Genomic DNA, 20,524 nt, shown 5'->3' with positions numbered 1-20,524 from the left:
TTTAACTTGTAGCAAAAATGATCATAATTGACTATAGTTTTAGATAAATTAACTTTGAAATGGAGTAAATAGATAAACTCTTAAATGAATATTTAATGTAAGATTTTTATTTGGGCATGTGAAAAATTTAATTTAATTGGTGAATTTCGCTGTTTTCTCATCAAATTTACTAATGAGCACTGCAAAACGCGATTTTAAAAAGAATCCAGAGTAAGCGAACTGTTAAGCAACACTCAAATCAATAAGAGAATTGTGCTTAAATTTTGCAAAGATACTCAATAATAAAATAATCTAGAAAATTTTTGATAGTTTGGATGTGATTAAGATTTTGGGAACACCAACGCGAGGGTCGTTGGATTCGAAAATTTCTCTCGAAAGTACTATATATAATATCAGCATGACCGTAGCGTGACAAATCTACGGGTGCAGATGTGTTTCGCATCGATCATATCTTTGAACAAATTTTTTTTTGCCAATGCAGTCAATCGTCCTTTTGTATTCCTTATTTTGTAGTTCATTATACATTATATATTGCGTTTTGATATTTTGGATCTGGTTGAAACGTCCCAGATCCAAAAAGGGGAAACGCTCAACGCTCGACACGTACCTGTACCTGTGTGCTACGGTGGCGCGCACGCGCCATGATTTTCGGTGCCGTTCCGCCGTCGATCGTGCGTCTCCGTGAAGATTGGCGCGCGCGATTGGCGACCGGTCGGCCGGCCGACGGGGATCGGCGAATCAGCGCGCGCGTTACACGCCATGGCGTGGTGTTTGTGTCCGGTCGCTTAGACGCACGTCCATTGCGACCATCAGCAGTGTAGGAGTTAACATCACAGTGAGACGTACCATCCTGGTCGCGGCTTGTCTCTACCATCCTTATCTCTGCCCACCTTACCATCATGGGTGAGACGGAAAAGCAGCCCGAACAACCCAAGGCTGTCCAGCAGAAGATGGTCATCGGTGAGTGCGCTCATAAATCTCAGCTCCGCGCTATTATTTCCGCGCGCTCGCTCGCACGCGTTCGCTCCATCCATCTACGCCGCGCTAAAGAGAGAAAGAGAGAGAGAGAGAGAGAAGGAGAGAGAGAGAGAGACTCGCCGACCGGCGGCGGCCCGCCGTCTCTCCCGTTTCCTCCGCCCGTAATGGCGTCCACGCGCCGCGCGGTCGGCGTTGCGTGGCGGCCGTCCCGGAGCCATGTGCTCCCGGCGGAAATCCGCGCCGAAGGAATCCTCCGCGGTCCGGTCTCCGTCGCGTCGGGCGCGTCGCGCGCCGGGCATCGTCTCCGCCCGGCGCGCTACGTCCTCCATTCTCGTCATCAGCTGATGTTTTTTCTCGTCGCGGTCGCGATTTCTCGCGCGTTCGCGCGACTCGCTCTCTCCCGTCCGACCGACATCGATTTTTCCGGGCGACAGCGCGTCCGCCCGTTTCCGCATATGTCGCGTCGCGTCGCGTCGCATAACCTGAAAAAACTTTCGGCGACACGAGCGAAAATCGTCGCGTGCGAAAATCGAGCGCGGGGACGGGATTTTCCAGAACGTTCTCCCCGGTCCCCGCGCTGAAAATCACGGCGGTGGCGACGGCGGCGGCGGCGGTGGTTCGATTGGCTTTTTCCCTCCGCTCCGGAGCGATCTCTCGCGTCGATCCGAAATACCTTCGCCCGCGCGCGCCTCCACGTTTTTCGTTACGTAAGCGCCGCGTCCACGCCGCGTGCTCGCTCCTCCGCGGCCGAGATGCACGCTCGCCGTAACACGGACTCCGGGGGTTAGATCGATCGATCCCACACTTCCGCCACGTGAAGACGGCTCGGCTTCGCTTGCTCCGGAGACGCACGGCAATTCCAACTATGCCGGAAAACTGTGGAAAGCATTCCTTTTACAGGCGACATGCCGGGATATACGACAGAATGTACGCCGATAGCGTACTCTTTCCTTCTGGAACGAGGGATCGGGATTGCCTTTGAAACTCGAGTTAAGGAAATCCTGGAGTGCCTTTGAAATTTGATCGAGGTTGATAATGTAGAGTCATTCATGCACATTCATTAACATACGTTGCCTCCTTCATTTTTGTGCGTATTTTAATCGTATAAAAGGATTTTGCATTTTGTTATTCTAGTTTGAAGATCCAAGTTCGCAAAAAAATGTCGCTCCAGGATTCCCTTAAGTTTGTCACAAATATTCATTCAATTCCTGTAAATCTCCCTGAAATTATCTACATGTACATCTTGTAAAGATTTATAACGAGATTTCAATAGAACTTATTCGAACTAAATTTATCTCCAGAAATATTAAAGAACCATTAAAGGTGATTCAAGAACGTTCGCCGAATGAGTCTGTCGATCATTCTGGAAATTTCATGAGTTACGTTATTCTTGGAAATGTACAGAGAAACTAATTATATAGAATTAAGCTGTTAATCTACGAATCCGTTTACGTTTTCTTGTTAAAGTCCGTGCATTTAGAAACGTACTTCTGCTCTGCTTCACTCTAAGTAATTATAATTGTCGAGTTTAAATCGAGTTTAAATTGTGTTCATATCGCGTATTCATATCTTAAGATTCCTGAAATAGAAAGGTGGGGGTGGTGCCTTTAGTAGTAGTGTATAAATTCCGCGAACGCGTTATTCACCCGACTGATCGTTATTCCAGGAATATTACTCCGATTTTCAGAATGCGAGGAATTTCGCCGGTTTACCGTTGCCGGCACTAATTTCGAATAACCTTTGTTTGGGTGCGACAAGGTCGCGTGTAACTGTTGTGAAGATAAATCTTATCATATTTTCGTTGGAGCAAGACCGTGCGAGCGGTTTACATGTAATAAACATCTGCTCTCCAACGAAATTCACATGACTGGGCGAATTTAGAAATTTCGAGACCGGACCCACCGGGTGATTTTGTATTAAAATTCAAAGAGAGAATTTACATTGTACCGCTCGTGGGCCATCGTCCGTTTAATCGCATTTATTTTATTTTATTTTATTTTTTAGAATTTCTCTACTTTTCTCATTATATTTCTAGAAATATGTATGTTGTAAAAACGGAATCCGTTATATTTCATCTTTGAGCGCGCTTACGTGTTCGTAAACACGTGGTAATAATATGTATCTGCGATTAGCACGTTATTTCCTTTCTTCAAGGTCGCTTTCACCATTTAATAATATAATAATAATAATAATAATAAGTAGGCAACGGCAACGTTTTCCTGAACTCATTGTTCATGCACGCAATCCGAATATTTTAAACTTCTCACACAATTACATTTCTTTTCTTTTCTTTTTTGTTAAAATTATATACCATAACGTTTCGAAGCATCAAACGAAAGTTATGATTTCGTCATCCCCGAATTTCGTTCTGAATTTGTACTAATCGCATGCGCGCGGCACATGTACTCCATGTATCATGAAATCTTTTTTTTTTTATTTCAGCTAACAAAGTGACCGGAACTGTGAAATGGTTCAATGTCAAGAGTGGCTACGGTTTCATTAATAGGTCAGTAATTATTATTTTGCAACTGCCACGCGCTGTTTTTTCTTCTTTTTTTCCCTTCATCATTTGCGACGCTCATCCCTTTACCGTATTATTACTAGGTAGAAGAGGACCTCCAATCGCTTGCGTGTCTGCGTGAGTGTGTGTGTGCGTATGCGTGTGTATTTTGTGTGGGCGTTGGAGTTACTCATACTGTATTAATTTAAACGTCCGTTTCGCGCCGCTAGTATTAAAGCGACGTCGCGTATATTAAGTACTGCATCTTCCATGAAAAACCGCGAACACACGTCGCGAAATGTCTAATTATGTTTTTTTTTTGCTGTTTTAGTTCCCCCACCCCTTTCCCTCACGTTTGAAACTACGTCTGTGCTCATCTTTCGTTTGCATGGCGTCGTTTACCGAGTGAACCTTGCGACTTCCGTCGCGCGTTAAATTATTCAAGAAGAATGTTAACCGCGACTGACGCAAGCGATTGTCCCACGTGAAAATTTATTTCTCGCATTTGAGAGTTATTATATTGTGACGATACATATATCGAATATCAGTCGATAGTTTCGCGCGCTGTTTTTGGAAAAATCTCGAAGCAAAATAAATATTTGTTTTACGCGTTCTTTTTAAAAAAAAAAACTCTAAAGATCTAAATTAAATAAAACGATTGTTTTATAAGATTGAACATTTATTTGAATTTACCTAATAGCTGTACTTGTTTTCTCGGTCAACGACACATTTTCATTGTCATCGACAATCCGTTCTCATTCTAGTCTTTTAATTCCTTTTGTTCGAATCGAGAACCGATTGTGACGAGCTGACGGCACGATGGAACAGTAGTTTCTGACTTTGCGCTTTCTGCTTTACGAAAATGTAAGATTTAGCGCGGGGGATTAATGATAATGATTTTAGCGCACAGTAAGGGGGAGGGGAGGCAAGCGGTAGTCTCTAATATTAGGAAAATTGTCGTCTCTGCGGCGCAGGTTCGACCTGCAACCTCGACCTGGCAGCACGCCGCACGGAAAATAGACGCTTCATTCGTGGCACGTGGACGAGCCGTATAGGAACGTAGAGCCAGCGGCGGTCCCTCGCTATTTCGAGGTCCCACTATTTATCTGGCGGATTGCCAGCAAGATTTTCGCGCGCATGCAGCGGAACTTTCGCCCGAACGGCACGCTCTTCCGAGCGATTTGCGACCGAGAACGAGGACGAGGCCGCGTGTTTCGCGAAGAAAATTCGTATCGCGCGTGTGATTTGTTCTCGCGTCCTTCCTTACGTACTTGGAGAAAGATAGTTTCCGCGCAATCGATCTTAGTCTCTCGAACGTTTACCTGCCCCCGAGAGATCTCGAATGCACTTTCACTGACGCCAACGGGTGCTCCCCTTCTCCCCCGACGTGTCGTAAAGCATTAGGAACAGCCGTTATGATACACAACTGTTTGCGGAAACTCCTTTCCTCGGATCGTTCCGACGAATCAGTAAATCGTCTCGTGTACGAATATAATCTGGTTCAGAGTGTTTAGTAAATTTATTTCTCATCTCCGAAATTTATGAATTTTTGTGGAATTTTAATGGGAGAGAAAATTTTTGGATTTTAAGTACTTTCAAGTTTATATTCTATTCTTTTTTCCGACAAAATTGTTTCTTTGATCATTTTTCTTGATAACGTAAAGTTTGATTAGTACATTCTCATGTAACTCGCAAGTTTTTATTTTAAAAAATTAGTAACAATACATTATTCTACATTAGCATTGTGTTTAATCTCCTTTCGAATACTGTACTTCCGGTAAGTTAGATACGTGTGTTTATAGATTGTTATACATCATATTTAGTTGATAGTATTTTTTTACTACTTGCTCAAATTAAATATTTAAAGCTTTAATATTTAAGTGTCTTTTCTTTGTGATTAACAGATAAAAACTGAAAGGTATAATAAAATAAATTTCGAAGCTATATTAAGATATTCTTTAATTTTATCAGAATTTTAAATAAAAATTCGAGAGTAGAAAATTCTTTTATAAAATTGGAATAAATTCTGTGATTTTTATGGTTTTCAAGTATCTATCTTCCAAACTAAAAGTGTTATAGATAATTATACCTCTTATTTTAATGTTCATATCTTATCTTCTTAAGAGACACAATGTCTCATCAAAAATATATATACATATAAAAGATAGAACTATATATCTCTTTCAGAATGAAAATTTATCTATATTTTTATTTTAGGAGAAAGAAATTTATGTCTCACATCTGTTGCTTGTTCATTGTTATTTACGGGCGACTTTTCATGGTAAAGACGCCATAAATTTATTAAAGTAGCAATATATACGATTGTTCTCTTGACAATCAGAATAATTTTGAAATTTGGAATACGTGCGCGCAAGAGAAAGCCATTTTATAAATGTATGACTGTTAATAAATAAAACCGAGAATCTGTTTCAAATTCGCATACAGAACTAAACTAGTCAGAGATATTTCCGCGACAAATTTCCTGACGAAAATTAATAAATGAATTAAATATCGCCAGGAAATCCGTTCATCACAAATCACGTTTTGTTAGAATCTAACAGTCTTTACCGTGAATACCGAGTCCATTGTTCATTCGTCGTGTTCGTCCTGAATTCGGCGAACTCGATTATACTACAATGGGAGAGCAACGTTCCGCCTTAATACCCATTAGATCTGTACTTATTAATTATGCAGTATTGATCTATGTTCTGAGGCAAACAGAGAAATTTTGCTATTTGCCGTATTTTGTTTCACATTAAAGTTTACAAATCGGAGAACAATGGATTCAGCATGGTTTATAGTAAATTAACAAAGAAAACTTTTAGCGATCATGTACAATGTACAAAAACACATTAAATTTGCTTCTTATAAAAATAATTAAAGTTGTCGAGGCTTTGAAAACTTCTATTTGATTCACCTGATTTACCTTTTGTTAACTGCGTGTGAGAAAGGGGAGTTGCTGTCTAGCTGTGACACAGCTGGCGTTTGTGTACGAGTTGTATTTCTCTCCTGCACTGTGTGCGCGGAGTTCAATGACCTCTCTACTCCGTGCTTTGCTCCGCAGCTTCATGGATTCCGATTACGTCTGCACGCTCGCGAATTCATGCGTAGGATAGACGTATATACATATCGTTACGCGCGACGCATGTATCGTGTACATGCCGCAATTTTGTAGAGTATGCGAATTACGCGAATCCCGTGCTATACCAAATTTTCGTCGCGCGCCATGAGTGGGTGGACGCGATCATTATTCTTCTTTATGATGCGGACTTTTTGCAAACAAATATTGCAATCGACTATCATCACCAGATTACTGGAATTATGGAAATAATTAATAATAAATTCTATCGTAATTTTTGTACTAAGATTTTTTAAAAAGTTATGAATATAACACACGTTTTATATTGATTTTAACTTAGAATCTTATTATAGAAATATACATATCAATTGATTTTCTAATAATAGTTCGTTCTGTCTGTTTCAGAAACGATACTAAGGAAGATGTGTTCGTCCATCAAGTAAGTCTCATAATTAAATGTTAATTAGTGATATTTTAAAAATTAATAAATGTTTCTACATACCAATGTTATGTGCAATTGTAGTCGGCTATCGTTAAGAACAACCCGAGAAAGGCCGTACGTAGCGTGGGTGATGGCGAGGTCGTTGAGTTCGACGTCGTTATTGGTGAGAAAGGTCACGAGGCCGCCAATGTCACGGGTCCAGCGGGCGAAGCGGTAAAAGGCTCGCCCTATGCTGCAGACAAACGTCGCGGATATCGCGGTGTCCACTGGGTGTATCCGAGACGTGGCAATGGTCGACCGCAGAATCGTAGATCACGCGAAGGCCAGGAGGGTTACGATCAAGGTATGACGCTATCCATGTCATTTGTTTAAATTTTGATTATTTGCTCCTTGGAATATTATGAGTAATTTATCTGCTTTTTAATGATTTAGGCGAAGGAAAGCCCGGCGATGACGCAAACGCCGAAGGAGGCGGCCAGGCACAGCAGCAACAGCGTCGCTACAGGCTGCGTCGCCATTATGATGGATACTACCGCGGAGGACGACGTTCCGGGCCCACATCGCAGCAGGGAGATAATGCTGGCGAAGGTGGTGAGCAAGCGGAAGGAACCGGCGGCGAGGGTGGCGCACCGCCGCGCGGTGGTGGTCGTGGACGCGGTGGCCCATCACGACGTTACTTCCGCCGCAATTTCCGCGGAGGAAGAGGTGGTGGTCCGCCACGACGTCCTCGCAGCCAGGATGGCCAGGTAAGGGTTAGTATCTAACCCTAGCCTAAAGCTAGCGTTACTTATTGTATTGTTACACAGCGACTAGTAGACGAAAGTGTCGAATTGGACGTGTTAATTGCAAATTAGCATGATTCCTGAATCTCACACGCGTTGTTTCATCCAGAGTTCCGAGACTATACTTTTTAATACGTTTTTTGTATCATGTATTAACAAGATGCTTGAGATACTTCTGGACAATTGAAGTTATAAATATTATATATAATTGTTACAAGTGAAATATTTCAACCTAAATTATTGTATAACACAATTGTAAATTAGTTTGAAATAGGAAAGACTTGACGAAAAAAAGTTTATTCAAAATTATATGAGGAAATTATTTTAGTTTTGAGAATATTGTACTTTTGATATTAAAAATTTTACATGATGTTTTTTCTTCGCCGACGTTTCGAGATACGCGAGATACCTCGGAACTATAGGTGAAATATCTTATCTCGGTTTAAAATAGTTTTGTTCTGCTGTACATTAATTTCTATTACGTCAAACACAATTCACCACAAAATTCACCTCGGTTGCTTGCACCTAAATGGTGTACATTACTCCTTTGTTATTTCTTTCTGACAAGTACTGCATTATTTCATAGTAATAAACGGACTTTGCACATTGTAAACGTTCCTTTATTTCAATTTTGCATTCTTGCAAATGATAAATTGTGTTTCAAATCTGAACTAGCTGTTTAAATCTGCACGGTAGTTATAATAAAGAAACGGAAATTCAGTAGTTAGGCTTTATAACAATATTGTTTTATAGATACATTTCTTCCTAGAAAAATTATACTTTCAGCAAAATTCTATAATTCCCTTGTTATATTAATGCATTGTCCACGCACGGAGTATGTGTTCTGTGCCTATTTGCGAATAACTTTTTTTTATCACACACTTTGTAAAACAATAAAGTATTTTATAATATGAACATTCTAACAAATTTTCTACAATCGGCAAAACACCCGCAACACCGAACGAAATTGGATAAATAATTGTGAAAATTAGGTTACCGATGATGAGGCCGTTGGCGAGAGTGCACAACTCGATAATTCGCGCAGAAATCCACGACCACGTTATAAACGACGATTAGTACGACGCCCTCGTGCGACATCGAGCCAACAGACGAACACGGTAGAGAGTTTGCCATCTGCAGACGCAAAAACTAAATCCTTCAATTCCTCTCCCGTCATCTCTCTTCGAGCACAGATCACTGATATCCCACCCGAGTCCTGCGCAAAATTCACAAAGGTATTATTTATTCTACCTATTATCATTCAAGGTAGAAGGTAACACACGTTAGATATTCTTTACTGACAAATAACGGACGATTTTACGAATCTGGCTTACAGATATACCTTTGCATACATGCGAATATACGATTAAACGAAAACTGTAACTAAATGTTTAGTCATTACTAAGAAAAAGAAGAAAACGCTTACCGTAGAAAAATTCGCAGGTGCCGCAATGAATTGTGAATCACTAGTCTCATCTACATTTTACACCTGTAAATACGTACTTTTTCGTCGACAGATTGCACTCGTCAACATTTACTAATTTTCTTTCTCATGCATATTCAACCGTACAGCTTTTAAATGCGCGTACTAATTAAAAGTTTATACATATAAGTCTCTCAGAAACCGAAGTGAATTCCGTTCTTGTTAATTTTATTACGAAAACGTACAATCAATTTATAGCTTCCATCAGTTCTTTTTACTTTTTATTTCACGGAATTAATTCCGCAATTGTTCTCTAGTTTCTGGGAGTCTCGTATGTAATTCCATAGCGGAATATCCGAAGCGCAATAGACCTTTGGAAACTTTGAAATTTGAAACGAACGAGAGAAAGCTTTTGATTAGGAGACTGCGAATGCGCGATCCGTCGACAAAATATACAGAGAGGTAGCGCTTAGCACACACTGTTTGCACGTGTCTCTTTGTACTCTTTCAGTCGGAGCAGAAGTCTGATGCACCTAAAGATTCGGATGCACCTGCCGCTGCCCCTGCTCCACAGGTAATGTCGCTTTTTGTTTTTTTTTCTTTTTTTTCGATCTCACAGAAACTCATGCCGCAGTTTTCGCTCACTTCCGGTGCATTAGGTGCGATCGACGAGAAGCAGATCTTCCGATTTAGTTTCTTACTCTTCGTTACTCATCTTTCCTCCTTTCGTTTTCGTTTTCTAGAAGGAATTGCATTTTCCACACGTAGCTCTTACACGATGTCTCTCAAAAGAAAGATGTATAGACAATAATAGTAAAGATATCTTAACTTTACGCGTTAGCATAATTGTCATTCTTGTGATGTACCGCTTTTACAAACCTTCGCACAATGAATAATGTTCGTCAATGTGTTATGTTCGCAGGAGAGCCAACCGGTGCAGAACACCACCACCGAAAGCACCGCCTAACCAAGACAGAGTAACGCGCTATTACTGCAGGACACTCCTTTTTAACATATAACACCAACACCCGTTATACACCGCAGCATCGGAAACAGCTATAAAACAATTGCAAAAAAATCCCAAAAAAGAAAAAAAATAACAAAAAAAAGAAATCAACAAACACTACTCCACACTCTCTCCACGGAAGCAAATTAAAATTAAGATACTTATGAAAATTGAGAAGCGCACAGCCGCGCTTGGCGGACCTTTTTAGCGAGATAGCAAAGTTTCATCCTTTGATACATATGTACCTATAGGATTGGACTTCAGTTTATTTCGCTGAAAGAACTTTTTAGGAATGGCTGCGTGCTTCTCATTTCGGGAATTCGGGCAGAAGAAGGAAGGGTAAAGCAACTACGGAGTACGGAGCGATAATTGAATTCGAGCCTGCACGAGATAGATCTATATATATTTTTTGTTTTTGTTTTTTTTGTGTATTTCTTGTTTCGTACTTTACTTCTAATTTTTCTCTCCGAATAGGGCGCATTATAAATCGTTTCATATATACGATAGATTTGAGTTTATTGCTACATTTCCGCGAGCTTTCTTCACTTTCGGCGATTTTTCTATCAAAAGAAGTAGTGCGAAACAACTACTTAAATAAATAACTGCTGATAAACAAGTCTCAAGAACTCGAATGTTCGTCTGTCTCGAAGTCAGTCGTTTCTTTTCGATTTATATTACGAAATTGATGAACTAACCGTATTGCTTTCACTCTTTCAGTATGAATAATTGGAATTGCCGTGGCTACATTGTTAGCTTCGAGTATTTTAAAATTGTTAATTGCAAGAAGATTGTGCGTTGATCAATAAACATAGAGTAAATGCAGTACAAATTTTGATACTCGAGAATGAAAATGCGACCGCGGCTCCAATTTTCCTATACTTTACAAGCGATCACGAATAGAAATGATTATTGTAATAGCATTTATCTTGACCGTATTTTTACAATTGTTAATAATTGGCCCCTGGTGGGTCAATATCTCCCGCGATATATTATTAATTAGCAATTATTGTTTTGACTTTACGCATTATTGATTAGTCCTGAAATTGGGCGCGAAAACTCGTGAGGTATCACGATGCGAGTCTTCCTGACCTGTGAGCAGCGCACGAAGGTGTATTGAAAAGGTCCCTCTTTTTTTTTTTTCAATAACGCAATGCGTATACTTGCATCTTATTATTCGTATTATTGGACCTAAAGTCTTTGAGCTAGTCACAAGCGAGGACGGCTCCTCATCATGAAACCTCGCAGACTTCCGTGAGTAAATCGTCCGATTCTTTCTGAAATTAACGTCGATCGACCATGCATCAGGCAGTCTTTTTTTTTTTTTTTTTAAATTAAATTGCTGACTTGTACATGCGATAATCGATTCGATTTGATTTTTTGAAACAAGAGCGAGGCATATTATATATCGGCTCGATTGACAAAGCTACGTATATCGTAGACTGTCATAAGAGTATGGAGGAGAACGAGACAAGAGAGCGTGAGAGAACGAGAGAGAGAGAAAACAAACTTTATATAATTTTGCATGAAACTAATTTTTAAATTTTTAGTTTGTAGTATCGTCGACGGATAATAAATATATATGTCTACTTTCTTTAAAAAAGAAATGAAAATTTGACATCTCTATATTTGGCCAAACTTTATTGATTTCTGACTTCTGTCTATATCCAGACGACACAAACGTCAGCGAGATTATCACGATCTCTCATTTCGCAAAGATCCATCAGAAAAAGACGTTCTAATCTTTCATATATATCCTTGTGTCGTTTGGGTGTAGCGTCACCGATGTTACATGGTGTTTATTGTTTCCGTCGTCGTGTAATTCTGTGCTCGTCGACGCCCGCGTTGCCCGCAAAATGTATTCGCGAATGGGAATGATTTCAACTAACGCAGCAGCGCGTTGGGAAAATTCATACGGAAACTCATATTTTTCGCGAGAGACGTGGACAGGTGTACGCTATTCGCGTCGACGGATGTGCATAATATATTCAAAATCGTGGCTCGCGAATACAATTTGTTTCAGACTTGTCATCACTGACACGCGGCGGTCGTACCCTCTGTCTTGGAGCAGGAAAATTCCACCCCAAGATTAATTACCGTATATATCATTACGATGATCGTCTTTAATTATGTCTCACTGTCCTGTCACATCCCGTTTGTGAAGTAGCGTTTGTCACGAAAACCCGAGTGTGTCGAGTCTTCGTAAAATTTGCATAATACCTTTTGTTTGTGTAAACGAAAATCTGAGAGATCGAGAAGTTCCGGTACCCTCGAGGTACCTACGAAACATCCGATTGGTCAGGATTAGCTGTTTAAGGGAATAATAAAAACTAAAAAAAGAGTAAGAAGAGAGAAAGAGAGAGTGTGTGCGTGAGTGTGGTGCCAAGTGGAGAGAGATAAAACACGCGGTTACGTTACGGCGGACGCGCGCGCGTTTATATATTTGCAGCACTTTTACGACCGAGTAGCGAAATGAAAGTGAAATAAGCGAAAGAAAGAGAGAGGCGATCGAACGCCGATCCAATTCCGAGGTCGCCGTATAATTGTCCTGGTTTTTTTTTTCATCCCTTATCCGACTCTATAAGGGAGAGGAACCCAACGAGACGCTATCGATCGAAACCGCGCGTCACCCGCGCGCTTTCCGCTTTTTCTATTACACCGCAATCCGCGTTCGTTGGGACAAAAGCCCAGGCGACTCTTCGGGCCCGCGTTGTTTAACGTAATCACCTTCCGTTGTCTAACGTAACCGCGCGTTCCCACGAAAAAAACACGGTAGAAAGAAATATAAAAAAAAAAGAAAAAAGAAATCCAAGAGAGAGACGGCCTCTCGAGACGGCGGAAGAGCGAGGGAAAGAGAGAGAGGGAGAGAGAGAGAGAGAGAGAGAGAGAGAAAGAGGGAGAGAGGCGCGGAACAAGCAAAAATTTCAAGCGGCGCGCCGAACAGGCGCGCGATTGTAACTGCAAAAAAAGAACAATGCATGTGTTAACAGTGAATATCAGAGTTAAAACGAAAACCAAAGCCGTGAGGGCAAAATCGAAAGAAAACGAATCACGAGCGAATCCAGCAGCTAAACTTCACACGCGGTTAAAAGATATTAAAAAAAAAAAGGGTAAAAGAGAAGGAAAGCGAGGGGAAAAATGGAAAAAAAAACCCGGAGTGCGGTATAACCGAAAGAATCAGTTTGTGTACTTCGTCGTTCGGATTTATCGCCGTCGTCGAGGCGATCTCGACGTGGCCGTGTCAGTCAATCGCGATCGCGTACGTGTTCGTTGCGAAAAAGTTGAAAGACGGCTTACGATCGGGCGGACGCGGAAAGGTTCGCGGATAGAAGAGGAGAGCGAGTCTCGAATCCGCGGCATGCATCGGTCCATTAGCCCGCCCGAACATTCTCGCGGGGAGGGAGAGATGCGAAAGGGATCTCCCGGTGCTTCGTATGCTAAACACTCTTCCCGGTCGGGGAGGCGAATTTGCATCCCGCATCGAGATTCTTTGACGTACGGAGCGGTCCGATTGTTTTCGCGCTCGAGGCTCTCCGCCTCGAACGCCCGTCCGCGAGTTAACGCGAGCCGATGACGCCGCGTCTGCGAGATTTCGCGATTTGTCATGGTCGGCATTTTCTTTTTCCGGTTCTCGTCACCGTGAGGAAAACGGGGAAAGTCGTCGCCGGAGAAAAAGGAGCCGTGGTCGCGTGCGCGCGCGCGCGATCCTTCTCGCTCGAAACTTCCGTCGTGAATTCGCGTCGTGTCCACCGGGCAAAAACAATCGTAATAAAAAGGGGTATCACGTCGCGACAGTCAATTAGATCCGATTCGAGTTTCGCGCGAATAAAAGGCGATACTCGAGTATATATCTCGCGGGAGGAAGAGAGAGAGAGAGAGAGAGAGAAAGGAACGACAACGTGGACGAGAAGCGAAAAAGAAGAGCAGAGGAAAAAGAAGCAAAATCCCGATCGAGGAGACGTTCAACTCTTTCGAGAGATAAAGAGAAAAAAAAAGAATAAATAAGAGAAAAATCTATCAAAAGACCTCGACGGACGCCGGGCACGACGTTGCCGTCGTCGTCGTCGACGTCATTGTCCGAACGTGTCCCGAGATACAGTCGTCCGTCGACTGATCTTCCCCTTCCCCCCTCCCCAATGAATTTTGTACCGAAACGTGAAACTCTAAATGCTAATTTCATACACGGAATTTAATTTTTTCACGAGAAACATGTGCATTATAAAAAATAAATCTACCAAAAAAATAGCAAAAATCACAAATCGAACATGCTCTGTTTCATTCAATTTCCCCCTTCTTCCCCTGTTTATTCCGATATTTCCTCTCATTATCTCTCTTATCACCGTACAAACAACATGCCCGGAGCGCACGAAAATATATCGAAGAAGAATCCGCAATTTTATTGAAAAGGTAATTATGATTGAGCCGAGTGGAACGGGAATGCCGGGTAAAAATGAAATTTCAAGTGAAATTTAATAGCGGAAGTATGCGTACGCGCATTGGTAAATTTTATTCAATTATCCGTATCAATTTATTCTCCATGAAATTTCGAGATTTACAGCGTACTTGAATTAAAACGCACCGGTCACGGCCGTGAAATTATACAGGCGAGAGTATCGCGAATTTTGCAATTGAATATGAATCGGATATTTAATCTTTAATTCCGCCGCGGAGGAATTTCTGAGGTAATGCAATTGACGGGCCCCCGGCGGAATTGTACGTATGCACGCATCTCGCATATGTGTAATTTCACGCGGCGATGTTGATCGGGGGACGGGGGGTGAGGGGGGAGGAACCCCGGGAGAAGTTATAGGTATAATGCATTCCCGCCATAGAGAATTTCCAATAATACCGGTATTACGGCGGCACTTAATCACCTTTCGCAAGGTATATAAATTAATTTTCCGTCCCAGCGTTAATCCCGTATAGCAACGATCAGCAGTAACCGTACCCGACACCGTAATTGACACAACGGATTCGGGTTCGATATTACAGATTCGTCATTATGAATTATAAATTGCCCGATCCGCGCGTATCATGCGACATCGCGCGTACATGGTTTAACGATATTATGTTAAATTATCCGCCGCGCAAATGCATTCGCTACGCGAATCTCTACACGTATATATTCTTTATTTCGAAACGCTTTAAAAAATTTTAAAGACCCCCTCTATTTTATAAAATACATAATACATTTACACATACGTATATTTATATTTAGATAAAAATCAAATATCGGTAGTATTTACATTTAAAACAAGGTTCTCATCTTGTATACTTTAACTATATATAAAATCATAAAAATAAGTTGGGAATTTGTTGAAGTACTGGTCATTCCGATGCGTCGCGCAGTGCACTCTCGAAAATGACGGCTGAACATGTTGCAGAACGGAGCTACAGCGATTGTTACGAACGGAAGAAAAAGGTTAATAGGTTGTGTCGGATTTGAGTCCTTTAATCCGGATATATATGCAATACGTGAGCACGCAACCGTTATATACATTCAGCAGACTGTATGCATTTTTGCCGCATACGATGATAAACATACGCAAGGGACCGTCATCTTTCTCCGCATATCCAGAAGAAAAATTATTTTGCTAAACCATTTTGTTGGGATTAAAAAAATATGCATTCGAAATACTACAAATGTAAAAAAAAGTAGAACAAAAAGATTGCTCTACTTTATTATTATTTCACTGTAAATAATTGTTAGCATTCTTCGGGAGAAGGAGGGTTTATCGTAAATACTTCCTCTTGACGTAGTGTTGTTAAACGAGACGACGTGGGATTTCTTAAACGTTAAGGTTGGCAGAATTCCATGCTTTTCGCGATCGGCAGAACGCGAGAGGAAGATATAAGAGAGCAAAAAGCCCGTACGACTTATCAGAAACTCCCCGCCCGTATGTTTTCACAGATAGAGATACGATACACCGTGCAAACGTGTACACACGCGCGTGCACACACATACACACATGCGCGCGCGCGCGCGTATGTACACACAGCGAAGGCAATCAGGAGAGATCTCGGATGAACCAATTGATTGCCTGCGCTCTGTGTGCAGGCGAAATTAAAAAAGTTGGCTTCCAGGTCGACGCCTCGGTAAACGCCTCGGCCGCTAATTTCCCGATACTGAACATCTACTCGCGCGCAGCCGTTTCACGCTCGCAATATCAATTATCGCTATCTGTTCCCGTCCGCGTGTGTGCCGCCGATAATCGTCGTGGATATACAAAGTGCGTATGTATGGTCGGGTAATAACGCGTGTAAATTGTACGACGTTACGCGGACGACGTGACATCGTTCGCGCGGCGGGCGCGCGGAATCCTTTCTCTATATTCTTTTCCCGTTTTTATTATATTGCCTGGCGATTTTATAAGGGCAAAGCTAACGATATTCCTCCGCGTGAGGTCCAATTCGCTGTTACCCCGAGAAAGAACTGCCACAGAAAATTTCTAGTACATACGATGGTTTTAATATTAATTAAAAAAAATTTGAAAGATAGATTATTATTAACCAGTTTTACAAAGGTAAAAAGAAGGATTGCACTCACATTTTGTTAATTAATACTTTCGGCATTGTTTTTACTGAAATGCTCCCTCATACACAGGGACACTAACTGGATGAGTTTTTATCCAGGGGGCTGAAGATAAATCATGTAAATTGATTACGTTCTCGAAAACAATACAATTCTTAACAAACAATACATTTTCGTATGAAAACGCCGCACAGAATATTCGTCGGGTGTGTGTCTCATATCGCCGTGTGCGCCGGCCAGATTGGCCGGACCAGTGTCCACGATCAAACGCGATTCCTCTTTTATTCGAGGAGCATTTTCGAATCGCCGCGGTAGCCCGCGTGGTTGCAGCAGAATCCGCTCAAGTCAGCTTCCTTTTCCGTTTGTACGCACTTCAAAGCGCCGCTGGTCGCCAAGTATTCCCGTAGTCAGCCAGACAGGAGCTTAAAGCAATTTCGGCCAGGTGTGTGTCCCGATGCGGTGGACGGGCGACTTGGTGAAATCTTTTCAGGGCGTCGCAGAGCGTCCCGATCGCCTCGTTGACTCTCTCGTCCTCCATGCCGGCCAATCCACGGTTGTAGAGAGCCTCGCACTCCCGCAGGCACGCGAGCCGATCCTCCAAGCAGATTTTCTTTTGACAGTCCAGGCATTTTATCGGCTTACCCTGCCGGGCTAGCGGGTGCAGTCTGTCGCATCCTGCCGTAGGACACCTCGGAGAGGGAAAAAAAGACGATATCAGAAGGATATCTCGCAAATTCTTTCTCGTTGCGAAAATTTTATTACGGTATCGTCGATAAAAATCAAATCGAAATCAAATTGAATTATAATTTATGTCAAAAGATTTGACAGATATTTTATAATTTTTCGGAACCAATCTCTATAAAATTATTTCTTCATCGAAAAGGATATCAATTTTAAAACGTTAAAAAATGTAACGTAAGTTATAACAGTTTTCACTGTAATATTATCTTTAATTTTTATAGAAGAATCTCAAAACCACGTTCCCTTTAATAATAATTGAAAATCAATTTTCTTTTTCTCATTGTCAGTAAAAATAAATTTTTGTCGCAATTTTTCTATTTCTTGGATCATTTATATTTATGCATAACAAAGGCACAAAAAGTTAAAATATTGAAGTAAATTCTATTTGAGATTCTTTAAAGAACATGGCTTTCTTATTTATTTAGTTCTCGCTAATACTTTGTATGAACATAATTAAGAATATCAGAAAAAAATTTGAAATACGTAAAGATGCTGTATTCAGTATTAAATTGTCCCTCCAAGAGGAGAACCGCTGCACGAGAGAGGCGCACTTAAAAGAATTACATTTGCGTTAGTGTGATGATGAAATAATTACTCGTAATTGAACTTTTGTCCGACGCTCTCAAAGAGGAGCTACGCGATTTATTTCTCTAAGAGAAATACGGGCGCTCCTCGTTGTTGACGTAAAAAGACGCAACGTAACAAGTAGTGTTGGTGCTACTACCCAGAAAATTACCGCGAAACTGATAAAAGCACCTGCCCGTGTCGTTGAAGCTGGTATAAGAATCTTACAACGACGAACAGAAGTACCTTTGACGACGATAGAGGCATCCTTACAGCACGGGCGCTTCTTCCCTTTGAGAAACTCGCCTCATCAGGACTTGCGGTTTTTAACGATCTCGAAAAACATCTGCTAACTCTTTATCTCCCCCGCCCCCTCTCTTTCTTTCGCTTTCTTTTTTCACTCCCTTTCTCCCTTTTGGTCGCTTATTATTATTCTTCCCACGTGATATTCTTGTGCTTTTACTCATTATTGTGGTTTACCAACATCTCCCGATTATTTTCGAGATAAACGCGAAAGAAACGTTAACTGTCTTAATTCAAACGTGCGTCGCGACACAAAGTTCCCGTACGTTTCCAGACGTCGTCGTTAACTTTTACATTACTTCCGGTAGATATTACCTTGCTAATCTGCCAATATGGAGACGTTCGATCGCGGTAGGAATCTTAAGCGGTGAGCGCCGATACGGTCGTTCGTTTAATTAAATTAAATTACTTCGTTAATGAGCTTGATCTCGGAGAATTTAAATGGACTTACCTCAACCTGGCGGAATCGTTCGTCAGATTCTCAAAGGGCGGCCAATCCTCCTGGCAGGCTTTGCACGTACACCGGAACCAATACCTTCCTGCCAGTGTCCTTTGACGGTCGGCGAGGGTCCTCTTCGTGAATATCGGTCCATAGTTTTCGGCAATAACGTCGCCGGGCTGCAGACCGCGTATCGCCCTTATTACGATATGTCGGCCGACGAAGTATCTGCGATTCGGCAAAAGGAGGATAGTAATAATCCTACCTTGTTAACCAAAACGTACCTTTTAACGAAAATTAACACATAGGCCAGAGGTGCAAGTCTTCCGCTTCAATAATAAAAATTGTAGTTAAAGGAATTTTTATACCTAGATAGCAATTATAAATTAGAAGTATTAAACTCGAATAGTAAATTAAATTGTTTTTTCCCCGAAAGGCGTCAAATATTTATTTTTTAAGTAATAAAAAAAATATTTACATTGAGAAAAAGATTGTTAATTTGACTAAATTTTTCAACTTGATTGAATTTCTTTAATTTAATTATTTATGTATTTCAGTCAAATATATAAATAGTTAAATTGAAGTTTAAATATCTTATGTATTTAAGTTAAATGCACAAATATTTGAACTGAAGAAATTTAATCAACTTTAAATTTAGTCAAATTAACAACATTTTTTTTCTTAGTGTACGTTTCTTCTCTGACACCAAATATTTTATATTTTAGACATTTTTAATGTAAATATTTTATTATTTAGATATTTTTACCTCGATCAAATGCGTTCAAATACTGCGTTAAAAGTCGTTAACCGGTCCGTTTTCGAAACGGACGCTATTATCAAGTATACGAGTTAATAAATCGAAAAACGAAAAGGGCGACGCAATCACTTTGCAATGAAATAATAATCGTAATCATCACAATAGTCCCGGCGACGTTAATAACGTGAACAGTAACAATTTCCGCTCGCTCCGAGTAGTACAGACGAGTTTGTGACATTACGGAATAATAAACGCGCTGGTGTAATTTCGCATATAATGGTCGCGGCCCGCGAAGTCATCACAGACGCGCTTTAGTGCCGCCCGAAAATCCACGTACTTAATTAGCGTTAATAGATTCGCAGTAAAAATATCGACGTAGTCCCCAAGAGGAAAAACTCTCGGATTACATCGTTCATCTTTTAAATGGCTCAATGCACTAAATAAATAATTTCGAAACGGACAGTTATCTCTTATCGGATATCGTTAAGATTATTTATTTAAAAGAATTCGCGAGTGATTACTTTTCATTGCTCCATCAATTTCGTCGATTTCCTAGTAGTGAGTGCGAAAATTTGTTTTGGCGGAAAGACAAAGGGTTTTCTTGCGCGAAAAGTTGTTAAAGACCCCCGGGGAAACTTCGCCTAACAGACTGCGGGCGGTCGCGGGTCGATTAATAATTCGCGCGCGATGACACAGGCGATTGTGTACCGTCTGGTTATACTAATTAGCTCTCACGCCGGTATACTCTTTAACGCGGCGCGTTATTAATATGTAAATTAGGGTGAATTATTAAAATTAGCTTGCCAGGAGGCGAAGGTTCGACGAGTCCGCATGCGTGACGTACAAAAGCTAGACGCATCTTGAGAATGAGAACTTTTCTCAGGAAAATATCATCTTTGATCATGAAGAAGCAACGTTGAACTGATTGACAATCTCGTTAGGTTTCATCTCTGTTTGCAAAAAGCTTAATAAATGTTCGGT

The 20,524-nt window shown here is 41.1% G+C and overlaps 2 protein-coding genes across 11 annotated transcripts in view; one reads left to right on the top strand and one right to left on the bottom strand.

The window, feature by feature from the left end:
* Positions 1-781: 781 nt before the first annotated feature.
* On the top strand, positions 782-14,119 carry LOC105839220 (Y-box-binding protein 1). 4 transcript variants are annotated; one of them, XM_012685382.3, is made up of 7 exons: positions 782-960; positions 3,421-3,484; positions 6,963-6,996; positions 7,081-7,342; positions 7,432-7,745; positions 9,716-9,778; positions 10,127-14,119. In XM_012685382.3, the coding sequence occupies exons 1-7, from the start codon at positions 900-902 to the stop codon at positions 10,169-10,171; spliced, it is 843 nt and encodes a 280-aa protein (XP_012540836.1). In that variant the 5' UTR covers positions 782-899; the 3' UTR covers positions 10,172-14,119. The 4 variants fall into 4 exon arrangements, with proteins under 4 accessions (XP_012540836.1, XP_012540835.1, XP_012540838.1 ...); XM_012685381.3 differs by having other exon boundaries at positions 7,432-7,751; XM_012685384.3 differs by lacking the exon at positions 9,716-9,778 and having other exon boundaries at positions 783-960.
* LOC105839217 (SET and MYND domain-containing protein 4) overlaps positions 12,760-20,524 on the bottom strand; it is a 207,352-nt gene continuing 199,587 nt past the window's right edge. For 5 of the 7 annotated variants that reach the window (XM_036292214.1, XM_036292215.1, XM_036292213.1 and 2 more), the window contains exons 8-9: positions 18,799-19,014; positions 12,760-17,428 (exon numbers count right to left, since the gene is read on the bottom strand). In XM_036292214.1, the coding sequence (XP_036148107.1) occupies positions 17,113-17,428; positions 18,799-19,014 (532 nt within the window). In that variant the 3' untranslated portion in view covers positions 12,760-17,112. Of the gene's footprint in view, positions 17,429-18,798; positions 19,116-20,524 lie in introns of those variants that run through there. The other 2 variants (XM_012685375.3, XM_028193104.2) reach the window with 2 other exon arrangements.

This window comes from Monomorium pharaonis, chromosome 9, assembly GCF_013373865.1.
Source record: "Monomorium pharaonis isolate MP-MQ-018 chromosome 9, ASM1337386v2, whole genome shotgun sequence".
NCBI lineage: Eukaryota > Metazoa > Arthropoda > Insecta > Hymenoptera > Formicidae > Monomorium > Monomorium pharaonis.
Note: the sequence above shows the minus strand (reverse complement) of the source record. Positions and strands in the feature narration are given on the sequence as shown.